The following is a 16649-nucleotide window of genomic DNA, read 5'->3' on the forward strand; positions in this document are numbered from 1 at the left end:
CGTCACCTCAGCACTCACTCCTTTCTTTCTCATATCCTCTTTTACACAATCCATCCATCGCTTTTTGGGTCTACCATACGCTCTCCGTCCATCAACATTCATCCCTAACATTCTTTTGCCTATATGGCATTCATCCCTCCTCATCACATGCCCATACCACGCTAACCTACTACTTCTTATCTTCTCCGTTACTGGTGCTACTTTCAAACTTCCCCTAATATACTCATTCTTAATCCGATCCTTCCTCGTCACTCCACACATCCATCTCAACATTCTCATTTCCGCTGCGTGCACTCTTCTTTCATCCGTCACTTTCGTCGCCCAGCATTCTGATCCATACATTACAACAGGTCTCACGATCGTCCTGTAAATTTTCCCCTTAAGTTTAAGAGGCATTCGTGGATCGCAAGTTGTTCCAGAGACCTGTCGCCATTTCATCCATCCCGCATTTATTCTATTTTTCACGTCACGGTCGATGCGTCCGTCGCTCTGGATCAATGACCCAAGGTACCGGAAGTCGGAGCAGACTGGTAGGGATACACCATCTAAGGCAATATGGGAAAAACTGGTTAGACCACCGAAATCGCAGAACATGTGCTCCGTTTTGGTTCTGCTTATTTTCAGTCCCACACTTTCCAGCTTTTCTTGCCATTTTACCAGCCTGCTCTGGACCTCAAGTGCATTATCTCCGACAAGAACAATGTCATCGGCAAACAGCATACACCAGGGTGCCTCCTCCTGTATGTTCGATGTCAGAGCATCCATAACCAGGAGGAACAAATACGGACTTAAAGCCGATCCCTGGTGTAAACCTACCGCCACATTGAACTTGTCGGTTACTCCAGCTTCGGACCTGACGTGAGTACTGGCTCTATCATACATCGCCTGAACAAGCCGCACATACTTCTCTGGCATTCCTTTCTCTCTCTTTGTTTTTTAATAATTATGTTAAATATAATTCTGAACGCACAAGTTAAGTCGATGCAATTTCAAAACGCATCATTGACATTTTATACGTCAGAAATGTCAACATTGTCAACAAAATTTTTATTAAAAAACTTCTCACGTAAAAGTACAGAATTTCCGAGTGTTTTGTTATAATATCGTAAAAAAATGAGTGATTCCAGTTGATGAAGATGATCTAACCGCCTGTGGATGTTGCACTTTCCTCGCTATAGTGAGGGGAAAAGTTTTGTGTTACACACGGGTGCAAATGTATTTTACTTCTCGTACTTACTCGCTTCGCTCGTGGTTCAACTATAGAATCCTTTCGCTTGCTCGTGTTTCAATTCCACACTCGCGGGTAAAATACAACTTTGCACCCTTGTATAACAAATAACTATTTTCGAGCAAGTGTGATGAAAAAAAATCAACTTAGTTGTGTTAGTGATACATAAATCTGATCGCCATTGAATACTGATTTGAAAAATTGGTTTCTGTTCACCGGCACAGATTATATAATCACCGATAAATTTCCCCTTGTATACCTCTATGTGCCTTTTTGAAGCCACGCATGAAAACAAATAAGTAAATCAATCATTCATTTATGAAAACTTGGAAACACTTTATTTTTTCACTTTATACAGAGTGTTATGGGCATTGGAATAATACGGAGAGTCACTCTGGATGTGTACCGAGGCGAATACACGCTGTTTTTCGCTGAAAAGATTCAAGAACGTATGTTGAATAGGATTGAGGATCTAATTACTGGTAAAGATTTTCTTAATAAATTAGTCTAATCAAGAAACAAAAGACAGTTGCGTTGGTAGCCTAACGGATCTATCGTTTGTTTAAAGAATTTTAAACAAATTAATACTTAGTGTCAGTAAAGGTCGTGCCAGGATAAGCTGTGATTCTGCCCCCACGGAGTTTGGGCTTGTAATTTTTATGAGTGATGTGGCTTCACATTAGTAATCAAAATACAAAACTTTAGTTCTAAGTAAAAAAAAACGAAATATAATTTTTCGTCAATATTTTTTTTTAGCCAACCGATTTTAGCCTGCGTCACATATATTGTACATGTACTAAAAATGATTATATGACATTAATCACATTTTCATAATGTCATAGAAAAATATGTAAAAAATGATGACTAAACTTTTAAAAATTTTTTTGTACTTCCACGTTAGACATGACGGAAAATTTGTCATTCCAGGTTTAACCCTACCGGATGACGGTTCGGTGAACATGCTGGGGAACGATATGGCCGCCCTACGCAAAGCAGGCAAGCGCGTGGCGGCCATGCAAGGCATGCTGGGGTATTGCCACCGCGTGGGCTTCCTCGTGGCTGAGCTGAGCGTGCAAGAAACTTTGCGATTCTTTATTCGGGTATTAGCTGCCTCTATCTTTCACACGTACAATACTCATGCACGTTCGCACACAAAAGGCCGTTAACGAAGCTGTCAAGCGCGTGGTTCCATGCAGGGCATGCTGGGGTTCTGCCATCGCGTAGGTTTCCTCGTGGCTGAGCTGAGCGTGCAAGGAACTTTGCGGGTCTTTATTCAGGTGTTAGTTGTGTCTTTCTTGACTATCTTCTTTCACACGCATTCTCGCACACAAAACCCAGACACATGATTTTGCTCTTTCAAATAAATAAATAAAAACTCGGACATTTACTCTGACGTCTCTGTCTTCGGATTCATACTAATTAATTTCACTTAATAATTAGTATAACTAAACGTCTTTTTGTCGAGAGTAGCTGATTTGATTCGTCAGAAGTCAGAACCAAAATACCTTGGGGGTTTAATACCTATTTAGAATTAAATTCTGGTTATCGTATCTGACGCGATATCGAGTCCGTTATAAGTACTCAAGGGTGGCAATCTGGTTGGATACTTAGTTTCTCTTCGTTTACTATTTCGAACCTGTTTTGGGGCAGTCTACGAGAATGTTACTTACGTAAATCTTTTGCCTTGTATGGCAGCTACCTCGATCAAATCCGTAAAGCTCGAGAATATACCTACTGCCAATTTGTTAGCCAAGTCGTGAAATAATACCAGATCCAATATCACTTTCTCAGCATTTCCAGAAACAGAAGAATGGCGTTGTTCAAGCGACATTCTCGTGCAAAACTCCTTTGAAAATATTAGAATAAGTACTTTATTAATATATGATCTTTTATATCCTAATAGTTATGCCTCTGGGACCAAAGCGACGAAGATATCGAAGGTTACACTCTTACCCACACTCCAAGATTATACAAAGAATGCGACTTACAAGACGTTCGGGACACGTATGTGCGGAATCTAGGGACCTACTACAAGGCGCAGCTGTGCTGGGCCATCGCCATGATACTGGAACCACGCGTACGTTTCTACGTAGTGAAATAGGAATATAAAACTATAAATAAATAAATATTATAGCAACATTCTTACACAGATTGACTAAGTCCCACGGTAAGCCTAAGGAGGCTTGTGTTATGGGTACTCAGGCAACGATATATATAATATATAAATACTTAAATACATAGAAAACACCCATGACTCAGGAACAAATATCTGTGCTCATCACACAAATAAATGCCCTTACCGGGATTCGAACCCAGGACCATCGGCTTCACAGGCAGGGTCACTACCCACTAGGCCAAACCGGTCGTCCAAACTATACCATTCATATTGTGCGACTTATAAGATGTTAGCGACATGTATTGTGCGAAATCTAGGGCACAGTTCTGCTGGGCCATGAACCACACGTACATTCCTTCAAGTCCTTCAACAAGGAGGAGTTTTGGCCGGAGCTCCGGCGGTTCCGCGGCCGGCTCTCTGACACTGCGGGGTTGCGTAATACATCGCAACCATGATGTGTTTTGTAGTTTTTAGTTTCAAAATATATTTTTTTGTAATATGTAGTAGTAGTAATCACTTTATTGTACACAACACAGGTTGTATGTATGCTAGTTTTACGTTTTTCATTCATTCATTCTTCATAGACCAAAAGGATCGTCAAATTTTTGTTAGTTAAACTTTCCGCAGCAGACATCTCCAGTCTAAAAAAGAACTGGAAGCTACCGCATTAAAGAGCCGCAAATATTGATTCTAGTGCTCTTCTTATGGAGTATTTTTTTTGGCTCTTTTTATTTCCAAAGTGCCATACTTATGCGGATTCGCAGCCACCGTTTGCCGAACCCTGCCATAAAGACCATTTCACATCGATGCATATAATTCTTACTCATATAACATATAATACGCATTGAATAATTTCGTATGGTTTTTATCTCATTGTTTATGTTTCCCATTTTAACATTATCTACCTTACCTTACCTACGTTTCTTGTGCGAGAAAATGGTAATAGATAATTGTTATGCTGTGCCTAAAATGTGCTGCTTTAAAATTTACTTGTTATCTTTCAGATCGTGTTTATACAATCTTTTATTGATGGTAGAAAATACATCTCAGTGATCAATGACAAAATAGTGGTAAGTATTCATCCTTATTCATCTGCAACTATAGATACCTACGAGTATGCAGTAGAGTTTGGGATTGGTCCATTATTATATTTTTTCTGGAGAAAGATGTATCTCCTTATCCCCTGTACACCTTTTCGGACTAACATCTCGTCGCGGCTGTCATCCGAATGTCTACGCAGTCCTTGAATAATTCGGTTATATTGCAAGGAAAGACGGTGGCAACCTCGAAAAGCTCTTTGTGACTGGCAAAGTGGATGGGAAAAGGCCTGGACGTGGACGCAGTCAGCACCGCTCTTGACTTCACAGTTCACAGACCGCCAAAGACAGAAACAAATGGAGAAAGATCGTAAGAGAGAAAGTGATACAAAAGGGAGGCCACGACCCTCAGTATTGAGGCATAGGACTGACTGATTAACTTTTATATCTGATACTTCTACAAATTGTATAACTTGACAAATATTTCAGAAATACAGAACGCACCTGACGATTGTAAAGATATCGTTCACGACATCAGTGCTGGAGCATGCGGACCGCGTGTTCCTCTTTGACCGTAAAGTCCTCGTGTTCGGCGGCTCGCCGGCTTACATGTTCTTTAAATATGGCTAGTATCCCTTTCAACTCATGATATCCAGTAAGATTACAAGGGTGTTGCGTAAGGCCTTCTCACAACCGGTTGCGAGCTGTCCCCATCTAAAGTTGCAAGCAAATGGGCCGCACTGGCTTATAATTATGTTCTTTAAATATGGCTAGGATAGGATCCCTGTCAACTCATCATGACAGTCAAAAGTTTATTGATGTACATAGATATCCTCAAAGGATCTCCACAAGAGGCTTTCTCAGGCCCGCATTTTGAGACCTAAGGCCCCTAGGCACTTTATGGCACTTAGAATTTAGGGAGGCCCCTTAATCAAACAGAGGAATAGTGTTGATATCATCCTCGACGTCAATCATGCGGACCGCGTGTTCCTATTCGATAGGAAAGTCCTCATGTTCGCCGGCTCGCCGGGTTACACGTTCTTTAAATATGGCTATTATCCCTTTCAACTCATTCATGATAGCAGAAAGTTCATTGCTGGACATAGGACATAGACATTCCAAATCATATCCACAAGTGAGGCTTTCTTAAGCATCTTCAGAACCACGCGCGCTCTCGTCAGCCAAAGTTATATCCAGATATAGCCAATCGCAAGTAGGCTCGAATGTTGGCTATACATTGCGCGTTTTAGATGAGCTATGCATGAGTTTGTACTTTGTACTAATTATTAGGTGTGCCCACGTGCTAAGTGCTATACGTTTTTTCCTTAGACTGTATCCATCTATTACGGAGTTATATCTATCTTTGGTGCTATAATGAAATTATATTAGTATTTCTCCTTATGGCCTGTGTGTATATCTCATAAATTTTATTCAGTGCTGCTGTAATAATTAAGATTTTTATTATTGATTGAGAACATGAAATTATTCAAATGTCATCAAAATTTCAGGCCGAGAATACCGTGTGCGTATGAATTTTCGGGTCCGAGGCAGTCTAGACAACGAGAAAGTTGAGGAGTTGGTGGACCGAGCCATGGAAATGGGCGGACAGGTGCGTCGTGCTATCATCAATATACAGTGTTACAAGAGACCGATTGGCTGGGAAAAAAGAATGTTCTGGTCGCTGAATGTACTTTTCCAAAATCTGTAAATGCCAAGAATAGAGACGTAGCAGCACGGGGTCTGATAGCCCAAATAGTCCTATTTAAAAATCCATCCTTTATATTCAGGTTCGCGCCTACGTAGGCACGCTTCTCATATTGCGGCTGCCGACCAGCCCCACCGATGTGACCGCTGAATTCGTCAAAGAAATCACTGAAAACGCCAACCATTATGGAATCACTTCGCTGAACATCAGCCTGCCGGATAGCGAGGAGATTCATAAAAGGTATTCCCTTTTATACTTACTTCTCTGCTCTGCTTCTGGCTCTGCTGAAGGAAATTTAAATAAAAAAATAACATAATCGTCTACACACGTTACGTGTCGTGGTAATGAAATATCATGTCTGTGTTGACGACTGTGTTGACCTCGTTGACTGTTGCTGTTTATATAGGCAGAAAACGAAAGCAAACCTCATAAAAAAACGGCCATCAACCTACTTAGATATAAGCAACATCAAACACCTAAAAAAATATTTTTCTAGTTTTTTTACCAGTCTGTCTGGCACTGATGGAGCCAAGCCGTGGGTTGACAAACGGACAGATAGATAGACAGACGGGCATAGCGAAACTGTAAGGGTTCCTATTTGCCTACGGAACCCTAAAGAGGGCCACATATGCGTTGTTTTTCTTCGTACATATTCTATTACGGCGTTTTATGCGAATGCGTCAAATCCGGTAAATTTATTTTTCCCAGAATGTTTCCTGAGAAATACTACTGTAAATATCATCGTTGTTCTAATAGGAGAATTCAAACGTAACCCCTGATACAGTAATAATGGTTTTTAATGGGAAACTTGCTATATCGTTTAATCTGTTTGTTTTCAGGGCTATAAATGATTCGAGAAAGCAAATAATTAGTTACACTGGTTATGGTGGTTACACTAACGCCTCTGAGCAAGCCCTTAGAGAATTAACAAGTGAGTGAAATTGATTAATTTTGGTTGTAAATAATAATGATTAATTTTCAATCTTAAGACCGCGCGCATTGTAGGGTCTGTTACCTTGTGGCTAGGGTTTGCGCGACGGATCTGAAAGGTATGGGAAGAACCGCGGATCCGGATCCAGATCCGGATAATTTCATACATTTCGGATCCGGATTGCAAACCCTACTTGTGGCCTAAATCGAAATTAACACTTGAAATTGTCACTTCATGCCAATTAACTAACAGTTAGGTCTTGTGCTGTCACCTACAGTCCATCCACTTTCGTTATACTAAACGCAGAATATTGTTGTACAGTACAGTCTTAACCTTTTGGACGCCAATGACCGATATATACGCACTGTAGGTTCAACGCCAAAGACCGATTAATCGGTCATAGACCGCCGAGCATACCTACATGCATATGCATCAAGTTCAATTTCAGTTTTGACACTTCGGTGACGTGGCGTCTGGATGACTGCTTTTGTGTTTGACACGGCGTTGAAAAGGTTAAAGGTATTTAATTTAGGCACTTTGTCCGTGTAGAATGTGTAGATATTCAATACCTTGACTGTACCTTCGTCTATTTCGTCCTTAATGTCTATTAAGGTTTACGGATTGTCTAATCCGTAAACATTTTTGCAAAGATATTAGGCCCACCGATTATCAGACCGCGACCGTCTAGCATGAGTTGCGATCACGCGCGCGAGTCCATACTTGAAGTCGCGCTAGATGTATGAAGTCGCGCGTGAGACCGCAACTCATGCCAGCAGGTCAGTAAAATAAAGAGTGTTCCTGATAGTAGTGATTGACTATCCGTATTTGTGTGCACAGAGCCGAAACTGTGGAAACGTAAAAAATCCCCGATCCTGACTATAACCCTGCTAAAACAGACCCTGTGGAAATACGTCTCTTTCTACATACATTATAGATTGTTTCTGATCATCACGGTAAGTATATTTCATTAGTTAAGGGCCCTCCACACTCGCGTTCGCGGCTTCGCGCCGCGTAGTCTGGAGCGCGCTTTAGATACTTCACACACACATTCAACAGGGGCTTTAGCTATTTTTTTACAACCTAGGTGTAATAGAGTTGATATTTCTATCAGTTCCTTTGCTGTGTAGGAAAACATCGTAAGGGAACTGTGCTTATTCCAATACGGCTTTGTTTCATTTCTGAGTTGGAAGGTCAGATGTCAATCGTTTTAGTGAAACCAGTACGGTCGCCATCAGATATATCGGAGCGGCCAGGGTGGTCACAAATATCTGAACACGCACTCTAACGCCTTGACAATAGAGGCGCACAAGAGGCGTGACCACATTGGCCGCTATCTGATGGCGTCTGAACATGCCAGTGTTTGCTTCAAATTGCCAAGTTCGGCCTCCTTTAGAATGCAGCTAGGATCCAGAAGCTTATAACAAATAACAATGAACCACCTAACTCTGGTAGTGTTTTTAGCACTTGGAATATAATGTGCTGATCAGTAAAACGTAAACGCCTTTTAGTTAGATCAGATCTCCAGCCAAAATCTTTGACCCTAATGCGATACTGGGCTATAGCGAAAATCGAAGTTCGCATCGGGCATCTTTCTCTGTCACTCTAATTACGCCTTCATTGGAGTAAAAGAGAAGGATCCCTGCAATTAACGAATTTCGGTTTTCGCGGTAGGTCCTCTGTACCTTAGATAAAGCAGACCAAAACTTGACAGTCTCTAGCTCTTTCCAAATCCGGCCCACGTCCTTTTCGTGGGTCGGATTTCAGGTGGATACCATGACATGGTGGATGGCAAGTTCTCGTGAATCGGACCTGCCCCGCGGGCCGAAGTTTAAACATCCCTGGGAAAGATTGTTTGCTTTACAGATGCTATCAGCAATAGTGACAGGCGCCATAATCGGCGTGTTCCTCTCGTTCCAACTGAACGAGATGGAAACAATTATATCCTCGTCTCGTCTGCTCGGTGAGAAGATGACCGTAGAGGCCTTGGAGCAAAGCACTACGCTCGTGCTTAGGGTGTACAACACGGATGATGCCATCTCTGTCGCAACTGGGTTAGTTTATCGTCTAGGTCTGACGAATGTAGGATCCCCTTCCCTTTTTGTTTTTCTTCTACTGCATATTTTGGATGCCTTTCCACTGAGGCGTTTGCAATGCTATTGGTTGATTCCCGTAGGCCTCCTCTCATGGCCGCCTCAGTGGAAAGTAAGCCTTAGACTTAGACCTATATTAATAAATACTGCAATATAAAGTAGTTGTATCCTCAACCGTATTGTACCTTCGATCCTCACTTAGCTACAAATCCAAACATGTTTCAGCTATGCCTTGTCAACTACCGGCGCTAGATCTGCGGAGACGCAAAACATGTTTTACACCGCCTTACCGTACACTGAGGTGAGTTTGTTATTACTAGTCTCCCACTCCATGTGCACATGAAAAGTAAATCAGGGAAGACCATACCCACTGCTTTGTGCCGTGCCGCGCGCTGGGCACACGAGGCACGCTAACGGATCGTACTCATGCACTGTTAGTGCTTGAAAATAGAGACCTATAGGCTCTCCGAAACATATCGGCAACCCAAGCAGACTGCTTCCGGTACAAAGAAGACTCGCACGGTCGAACAAGGTAACACACGTAATGGGTCCAACTGTTTACAATAGGCTACCTCAGACGGTCACTTCAGCTCCTTCATTGATTAGTTTTAAGTCAAAACTAAAAAGTTGGCTTCTCGAGCACACGTTCTATAATTATGACGAATTTTTAAATGTTTAGCTAATTATTTTATTTTATTAACCCATTTACAGTTAATAAATAAATTGTATCCTGATTTGACATGTTATATTAGAAATATAATAAATAATATGAGTATGAGTATCGCGCGGGTAACTAAAAATACGCGAGTTAAACCGTTCTATTAGCCTCAATTCTAAAACCTAAAATTGTTGATGCAGAGTTCGACAGAGTACCTGATGCTGCGAGCGATCGACTCACCTCAGCACTACGTTTACGCCTACGCGTATGGCATGGAATTGAAGGACGAAAGTGGAATCCTAGATGTTGGTATATTTTAATTTCTTAATGCATTGCAGACTTATTGCACCAGAATATATTGTATTGTTGCAAGTAAAATATAAATCGCACGGATTGACGTTTTGCCATCATAGGTATGTTATGAAATTTTGCCTTACTAACTTATAAATACGGAATAGACCGACGCAGGTCTTTATTTAAAGATAATTATAAGTTTTTGTGTTTGTGTACGTCTTAATTAAATTTAATCATATATTATTATGTAATTCGTTTAAATGTTTTAACCTCATATTTCATTCATTCATTCATAGACATAGGGTTTGCACGACGGATCTGAAATGTATGGGAAGATCCGCGGATCCGGAATCCGGATCCGGATTGCAAACCGCAATAAACAATGATAACAATCTTGTAGGTTTTGATTACCTTGTTTCACTCTCTAAAACGTGTTTCATTAAATAACATTTAGAAATCCCTCATGAAATGAAAGTTGCTAAAATAAAATAAAATAATAAAATAAAATAAATCAGTTGATAAAGTATTTTAAGCTTATTTTGATCATGTAATGTTGATAAAAATACTAAGAACAATGTGGAGAAGACCGGCATATAAAATTTATTGCTTGGGAAGAGTGGGAAGACCGTATACGGCAAGAACCCATCAGGCGGCTCGTCTGCTCGTTTGCTTCCTATTACATAAAAAAACAAAAAAAGAACTTTTGTAATTTGTATACGTGCTTCAGACACAGTCAGAAAGGAAGAGCTTTACTCCTTCTCTATACTCTCCTTCGCTCTACCGACCTTCTGCAAGTGGAAGAGTTAAAAGCCACGAAAGAGCCAGTAGACGGTCTTCCTTTATGGACGGTCTTACCTACCTACTTTCAGATCCACGTGTTATACAGCCCGATTCATCACGACACCGCTGCAGCGGCGAGATCTCTGGCCCGTGTATACATGGCCCTCTTGCGACACTACACCAAAAGTCTTGACGCGGATATAGAGGTTACAGACGACCCACTTGTGCTCGACTCTTCTCCGGTTAGTTATTATTAAAACGCGATCAGAATACGATTGAGCACATATGTAGTTTTTGAATTAATACATTGTCAATGGTAGTGTGCAGATAAATGAAAATACCTACTTATTTTGGAAGCTTGGAAAAAACATCAAATTCATTTTATAGATTTCGTTACTTACTCAAATATTGAATTACATTGAAGATAATTTCCCGGCATTTGTTATGCCCGTGGTACACACTCGTCGAGAGCTTCTCGAGACTCGGCGAGACGAGACGAGAAAGGAAGCAGTATGTACTCACTCGTTCTCGGTCGAGAACAATGACAATCCTGTCTCGGGGTCTCTCGACGAGTGGTCTGTACAAAATGATTTTGTCAAAATCCACATCGCGCCAGTTTCACATATATTTTGAGAATTGATAAATAAACTTAAGGTAATTATGAACCTAACCACCGTTCCTCAAAGATCTAAAAGGAGTTGTTACCTATGAAGGCTATATGAATATTAGAAACATCACGACGATCCCTCAAGATTTAATCGTTTTGCCGGTTTGATCGACAATGGCGGGTTATAAGTAATTTTATTTACAGTCCCAGAAGAAAACAAAAGTCCCACCGCTCGTCATACACTTCATGTTGATTATAACCATCGCACACATAACCTTGCTGCCTACCATGGAACATGGACTTATAAGGCACATGCAGGTAAAGTACCACCAATTTATTATAAATGGTGTCTTTGTAGTTTGTAAACAGTACATACTGAAGCAGATCCGAGCTATCCAATGATATCCAATACCTACTAGAGGACTAACTAAACAAGGCCTCGTTGGTATGTCTAGTTTCCACACGAATCCCCTTCACCGAAAAACCTAAACCTATTCCCATTAGTTATGTACCTTCCAGGTGCACGCAATGAATTTCTCCCCAGCACGCTACTGGTTCTCTTTGTTCTGTTGCGACATCATCCTCTATTGGACCCTGGTGTTCATCATCACGACGGTTCTATTCTGCGTCATGTACTGGGTGGCGCCGTTGCATTTTTTGCACAGGGATTTGAGTAAGTACAACGGCATGGTTACTATAGTCGGAGAAGAAGCAAATTTTGACAGTTATGAAGTGATCCTTATATATGTGACACTAAGGCTATTAGCTAAATGGTAGGTCTTATTATTAGCCCGTAAATATAAGGGTCAATCTTAATAAAATTGTAATTCATGAAATAAAACTATGAAAACGGATTATATCGCGTATATTGAATTTATAATACATCCCGACGTTTCGAACTCTTTACAGCGTTCGTGGTCAACGGGTGACTCCGGTTGACCACGAACGCTGTAAAGAGTTCGAAACGTCGGGATGTATTATAAATTCAATATACGCGATATAATCCGTTTTCATAGTTTTATTTCATGAGTAACTATCGCGGTAACCGAAGACAATAAAATTGTAATTATTTACTTCTTAACTTACACCGACTAAGGTCTTTTCCATCGGGATTACAGGAATGCAGGGATGGTGCAAGTTGCGAAGAGTTTTCAAAAAGTTAGAGTTAGTTCTCAAATCGGTGGAAAATTTATCTTCACAAATCAAGAGAATGCTGCAGTTGCTACCTATTTTATTTACCAATTTTGTTTATTTTCAGTCGTGATCCCATTCATGCTCATTATGTATGGGTTTAGTTGCGTGCCGCAAGCATACCTCTTCAGCTTGGGACCCAGTGCAGCTTTAAATTCTATGTCCTTCGTCATATCCAACATCATTTTCGGTGAGCTTACTGGATTTACGAAAAACAATAAGTACATACTCCACCTCATTTAGGCAAAGCGTCTCAAATTATATCCAAATAACTGCTGAGAGTATCGTAAAACTACATTGAGCCCTATAATGACTCCATCACACTACACTTTCATTTAAATTAAAAGGAAATACGTTACGTCAAGTGCATTATTGCAAATTATTGCGAACAATTCGCTAGCTTAGTTTACCTACTTTTAATAATAAACCTAAACAAAACATTTCCAGTTTCATTTAATGCAGTTGCGTTTCAGGTGAAGCCTCAGTAATAAGCCAGTTTATACAAGGCGGCGCGTTCACCTACGCCGAGAAGGCGCTCAGCCTCTCCCCGCAGTATAACGTGGCCAACGCTTTCGTTCAGATTACCAAGATCTTTGTCTACAATAGCGAGTGCGTCATCTTTAATAATAAGAAGCTCTGCAAATCGAATGTACTGCATAAATGTTGCAGTGAGTAGTTTATCCTTTTTTCATCATCATTTTGTGTTTCTGTTGCCTAATGCTGCGCATAGGCCTCTGCTGTTCCTGTACGTCAAAAGTGCCCTTCGATCTTTCGAATGTCGTCCAGATGTCCATTCAACGATCTAACGGACGCCAGGCACTTTCTTTCATCTGAAAGTGGCCACAAATCCGTTTTTAACATTTGGTCCACCTGTCACCACTCTGCCTGGCAACATCCTTTAGCATTGGGAAAGGTATTTAGATATGCATACTTATCATCTGGTTGCGGGGATTATAGTCTAAGGACCTAGTAGTCTTAAACTGTAATCCCAGCTGCTAGTGCAAAAGCTGCAATGGAGAGAAAAGATTATACCGAATGCGCGCCTGGTAGCAGAGGAAACCAAGATTTCGAAGAGTAGCGTCGGGGCTTCTAACCTCCGTGGCGACATGAAGTAGACCGACTGACTGACTGGCTGACTGACATACATATTTGGAACGACCGACATTTAAATTCCATTCTTTTCATTTTTCATTCTTTTTTGTTTTGTACAATAAAGTGATTTACTACTACTACTACTAAATTCAAAATTCAACAGACAACCGAACAAGGCAGACGACGACGACAGACCGTTCAAGTAGGAAGTCGATCTTTAAACAAATTTAGATGATAAGTAAGTATACGCTTCAAATGCACCACTAACCCAGAGTAGAATATAGTGACTAAAAGTCGAATTTGACGTATCTTGAGTTCGTGATTGTTCCAATACCAGGATATTCTATATAGTATATATTACTTCTTGCTTTTCAGAAAAGTGTGGAATAATGCAACGCTGTTTCGAGCGCATATCCTATCTGTCAAAAGCCGGCATCCTCGACGAGATTCTCTGGACCGTCTACCACTCCATCTTCTTCAGTAGTCTCCTCATCATTTGGGAGTACCAGGTGCTCCAGCGGTTATGGTACTACGCTCGGGAACGCTGGTTTCCTCCGGAAGAACCTCCTATGATGATGGAGACGTCGGGAGGTACGCAAGAGCGGTGGGACGTCGAAGCGAAAAGCACGCAGATGAAGCAAAAAAGGATTCGAAGAAGTATGTTTTGGTAACGCGTAAATAACTACTAAACTACTCTATGTAAAAATGTAAAGATAGGTACCTATTAAGACATAAACTTTCTTGCGGTAATCTTCGATAAAGCTTTGTAATCATCGATGTATGTGGGTGATCTCTAATATTTAGTCTAGACAATCTAGACATCAGTTAACACCTCTTCAGCATCAATTTCTGTTTTCAGATATAAAAACAGACACATTCGGAGAAAACCTCTTAGTGAACAATCTATCAAAGAGAGTCAACGGATCTTATAAACTCTCCCGCATATTCTTCGGGATCGGAAAGGGCGAGGCTCTGTCCCTCGTCGGGCAGTCTATGGGAGGTCGGCTGGAGCTCTGTGAGATAATAGCTGGGTTTAAGATGCCGACTTCTGGGTCGATCAGTGCTATGTCGAGGTGGTCGCTCACGACCGATCCACATATGGTAAGCTCACCTTTAGCTTGTAGTTTACGAGTAGCGACGATAATGGACCGATTTTTATTTTATTGTCGTTTCTTTTCGTTTGATTTCGATAAAATTTTATGGATAGATACGAGTTCTGCCTCCACTGAAAAAATTTACGCTTTAGTTACGAAAACGTATGAAAAACTTTTTGTCCCAAGTTGGAATGTTTTATTTATTCCACCCAGATTACCCAGAATGAGGACTTCTTCACACCGGAATATTTTTATCTAAATTTAACGTGAAAAAACGACCTAAACATAAATATAAATAAGCCCTATTATTATAGTAAATAGTTATCTCACTGGCTAACCGAAATGTTATTAAATGCACTACTTAAGCTCGGCTACAGATCAACACCCGGCGCACTGAGTTGTATGATGTTGTATATGTATCATTGTCAACTGAATACCTTACTTCTCACTTAAGCCCGTACTACATAGCTAGCAACCAAGCTTCTGGCGGTTCTGGGTCACCCTGACCTTGGTCGGGGCGCAATACCTAGTCCCTACCTATCAAGTTCACAGTGGTTGGAAGCGTCATGTAGTAGGCAGTTTAACCAACTCATATTATGTGTGAATTCCAGTATTCTCGCAACGTCGCGTTTAGCTGCTTCGAGTACTGCCCCATGCCTCCGTGGATGACGGTGTACGATTCCTTGTGGATGATGGGCGTGCTGCGCGGCATCCCGCAGCATTATGTCCACGAGGAGGTCGCCAATCTCCTGGATGCCTTAGGTAAGCCTTCATCGGTCTAAAACTGTCTAACATAACATAAGGAGGATTTATCTTCGGGGGAGAAACCCGCAAATTCGAAAACAAACCAGTCAGGCTGGAGTTACTGAAATTATCCAACAATTCCCTTCTATCTGGACAAGATCATCGGCATGAAAAAACCTCCAACAATGTAGTTGGGGGGTTTCTATTGTTGCGTCCTTAGTTTAGCGGTTGCCAACTTGCCACTCAGCCCCATATTTGCGGTGGTAGGTCCCTATCGCAAATAAGGACCAAAGATCATGTAGATGACTCGATTATTTACTAATTCTACTTTACAATTATGTCGGAGGGGTGCTGACTGCTGACCTGCAGCGAGTGTGGTCGCACATTCGCTGCTAAAATTGGCTAATGTCAGTCACCTGAGAGCGCACCAGCGACGCTCTCAGCGATAAAACGCAGTCGCTGTGGCCGAAATCGGCTAGGAGATGATGAATGATGATGATGATGATGAATAAGTCCGCTTCCAAATTCGCAGAACTGGACGAGTCCTCAAATGTGAACGTGTTCCGCCTGCACCAGAATGAGAAGACGCGCTTAAACTTCGCCGTGGCCGTAATCGGAGCGCCGCCTGTTCTCGTCCTGGACGAGTTCACGGCTTACCAGCAGTACTCCGTCGACCGCGCCATGTTCTACATACTATACCATCTGAGGAAGCAGGGACACGCGCTACTAGTTAGTTCAGCTAGGTGAGTTAAGAGTGACAGAGATAGCAATAGGTACTGCTCGCGCTTAGCATATCAGACGTAATTTCAATGATGTGTAGATATATACCTACCCCTGTAAGCATCATAAAACCAAGCCAAGCCAATCCTTAATTTTTCTGGCGCAAATTCGAAGGGGATCGGATTGATTCTGTTTCTTGGAAAAAGTTGGTGTTCAACCTTGATGTCCTTCCATCTGACTAATACGTCACACGTACGCTAATTTCATGTACCTATAGTTATTCTAACTGTTTGCGCGCCTATTTAACAACGTATATGTATACACTTTATGGACAAAATTTAGAGGAACGCAGAAAAAAAAGT

The 16649-nt window shown here is 41.3% G+C and overlaps 1 protein-coding gene across 1 annotated transcript in view; it reads left to right on the forward strand.

Annotated features, from left to right (window-relative positions):
- The window catches only part of LOC134756238 (uncharacterized), a 35841-nt gene that overhangs the window by 17650 nt on the left and 1542 nt on the right, over positions 1-16649 (forward strand). Inside the window, exons 12-32 of the mRNA XM_063693066.1 lie at positions 1587-1710; positions 2156-2367; positions 3132-3305; positions 4349-4414; positions 4871-5006; positions 5890-5990; positions 6169-6326; positions 6926-7017; positions 7855-7970; positions 8782-9068; positions 9333-9408; positions 9966-10070; positions 10929-11081; positions 11651-11764; positions 11966-12119; positions 12705-12827; positions 13111-13305; positions 14105-14386; positions 14589-14830; positions 15435-15585; positions 16100-16310. Of these exons, the coding sequence (XP_063549136.1) occupies positions 1587-1710; positions 2156-2367; positions 3132-3305; positions 4349-4414; positions 4871-5006; positions 5890-5990; positions 6169-6326; positions 6926-7017; positions 7855-7970; positions 8782-9068; positions 9333-9408; positions 9966-10070; positions 10929-11081; positions 11651-11764; positions 11966-12119; positions 12705-12827; positions 13111-13305; positions 14105-14386; positions 14589-14830; positions 15435-15585; positions 16100-16310 (3272 nt within the window). The remainder of the gene's footprint in view (positions 1-1586; positions 1711-2155; positions 2368-3131; positions 3306-4348; positions 4415-4870; positions 5007-5889; positions 5991-6168; positions 6327-6925; positions 7018-7854; positions 7971-8781; positions 9069-9332; positions 9409-9965; positions 10071-10928; positions 11082-11650; positions 11765-11965; positions 12120-12704; positions 12828-13110; positions 13306-14104; positions 14387-14588; positions 14831-15434; positions 15586-16099; positions 16311-16649) is intronic.

This window comes from Cydia strobilella, chromosome 3 (genome assembly GCF_947568885.1).
Source record: "Cydia strobilella chromosome 3, ilCydStro3.1, whole genome shotgun sequence".
NCBI classification, from domain to species: Eukaryota; Metazoa; Arthropoda; class Insecta; order Lepidoptera; family Tortricidae; genus Cydia; species Cydia strobilella.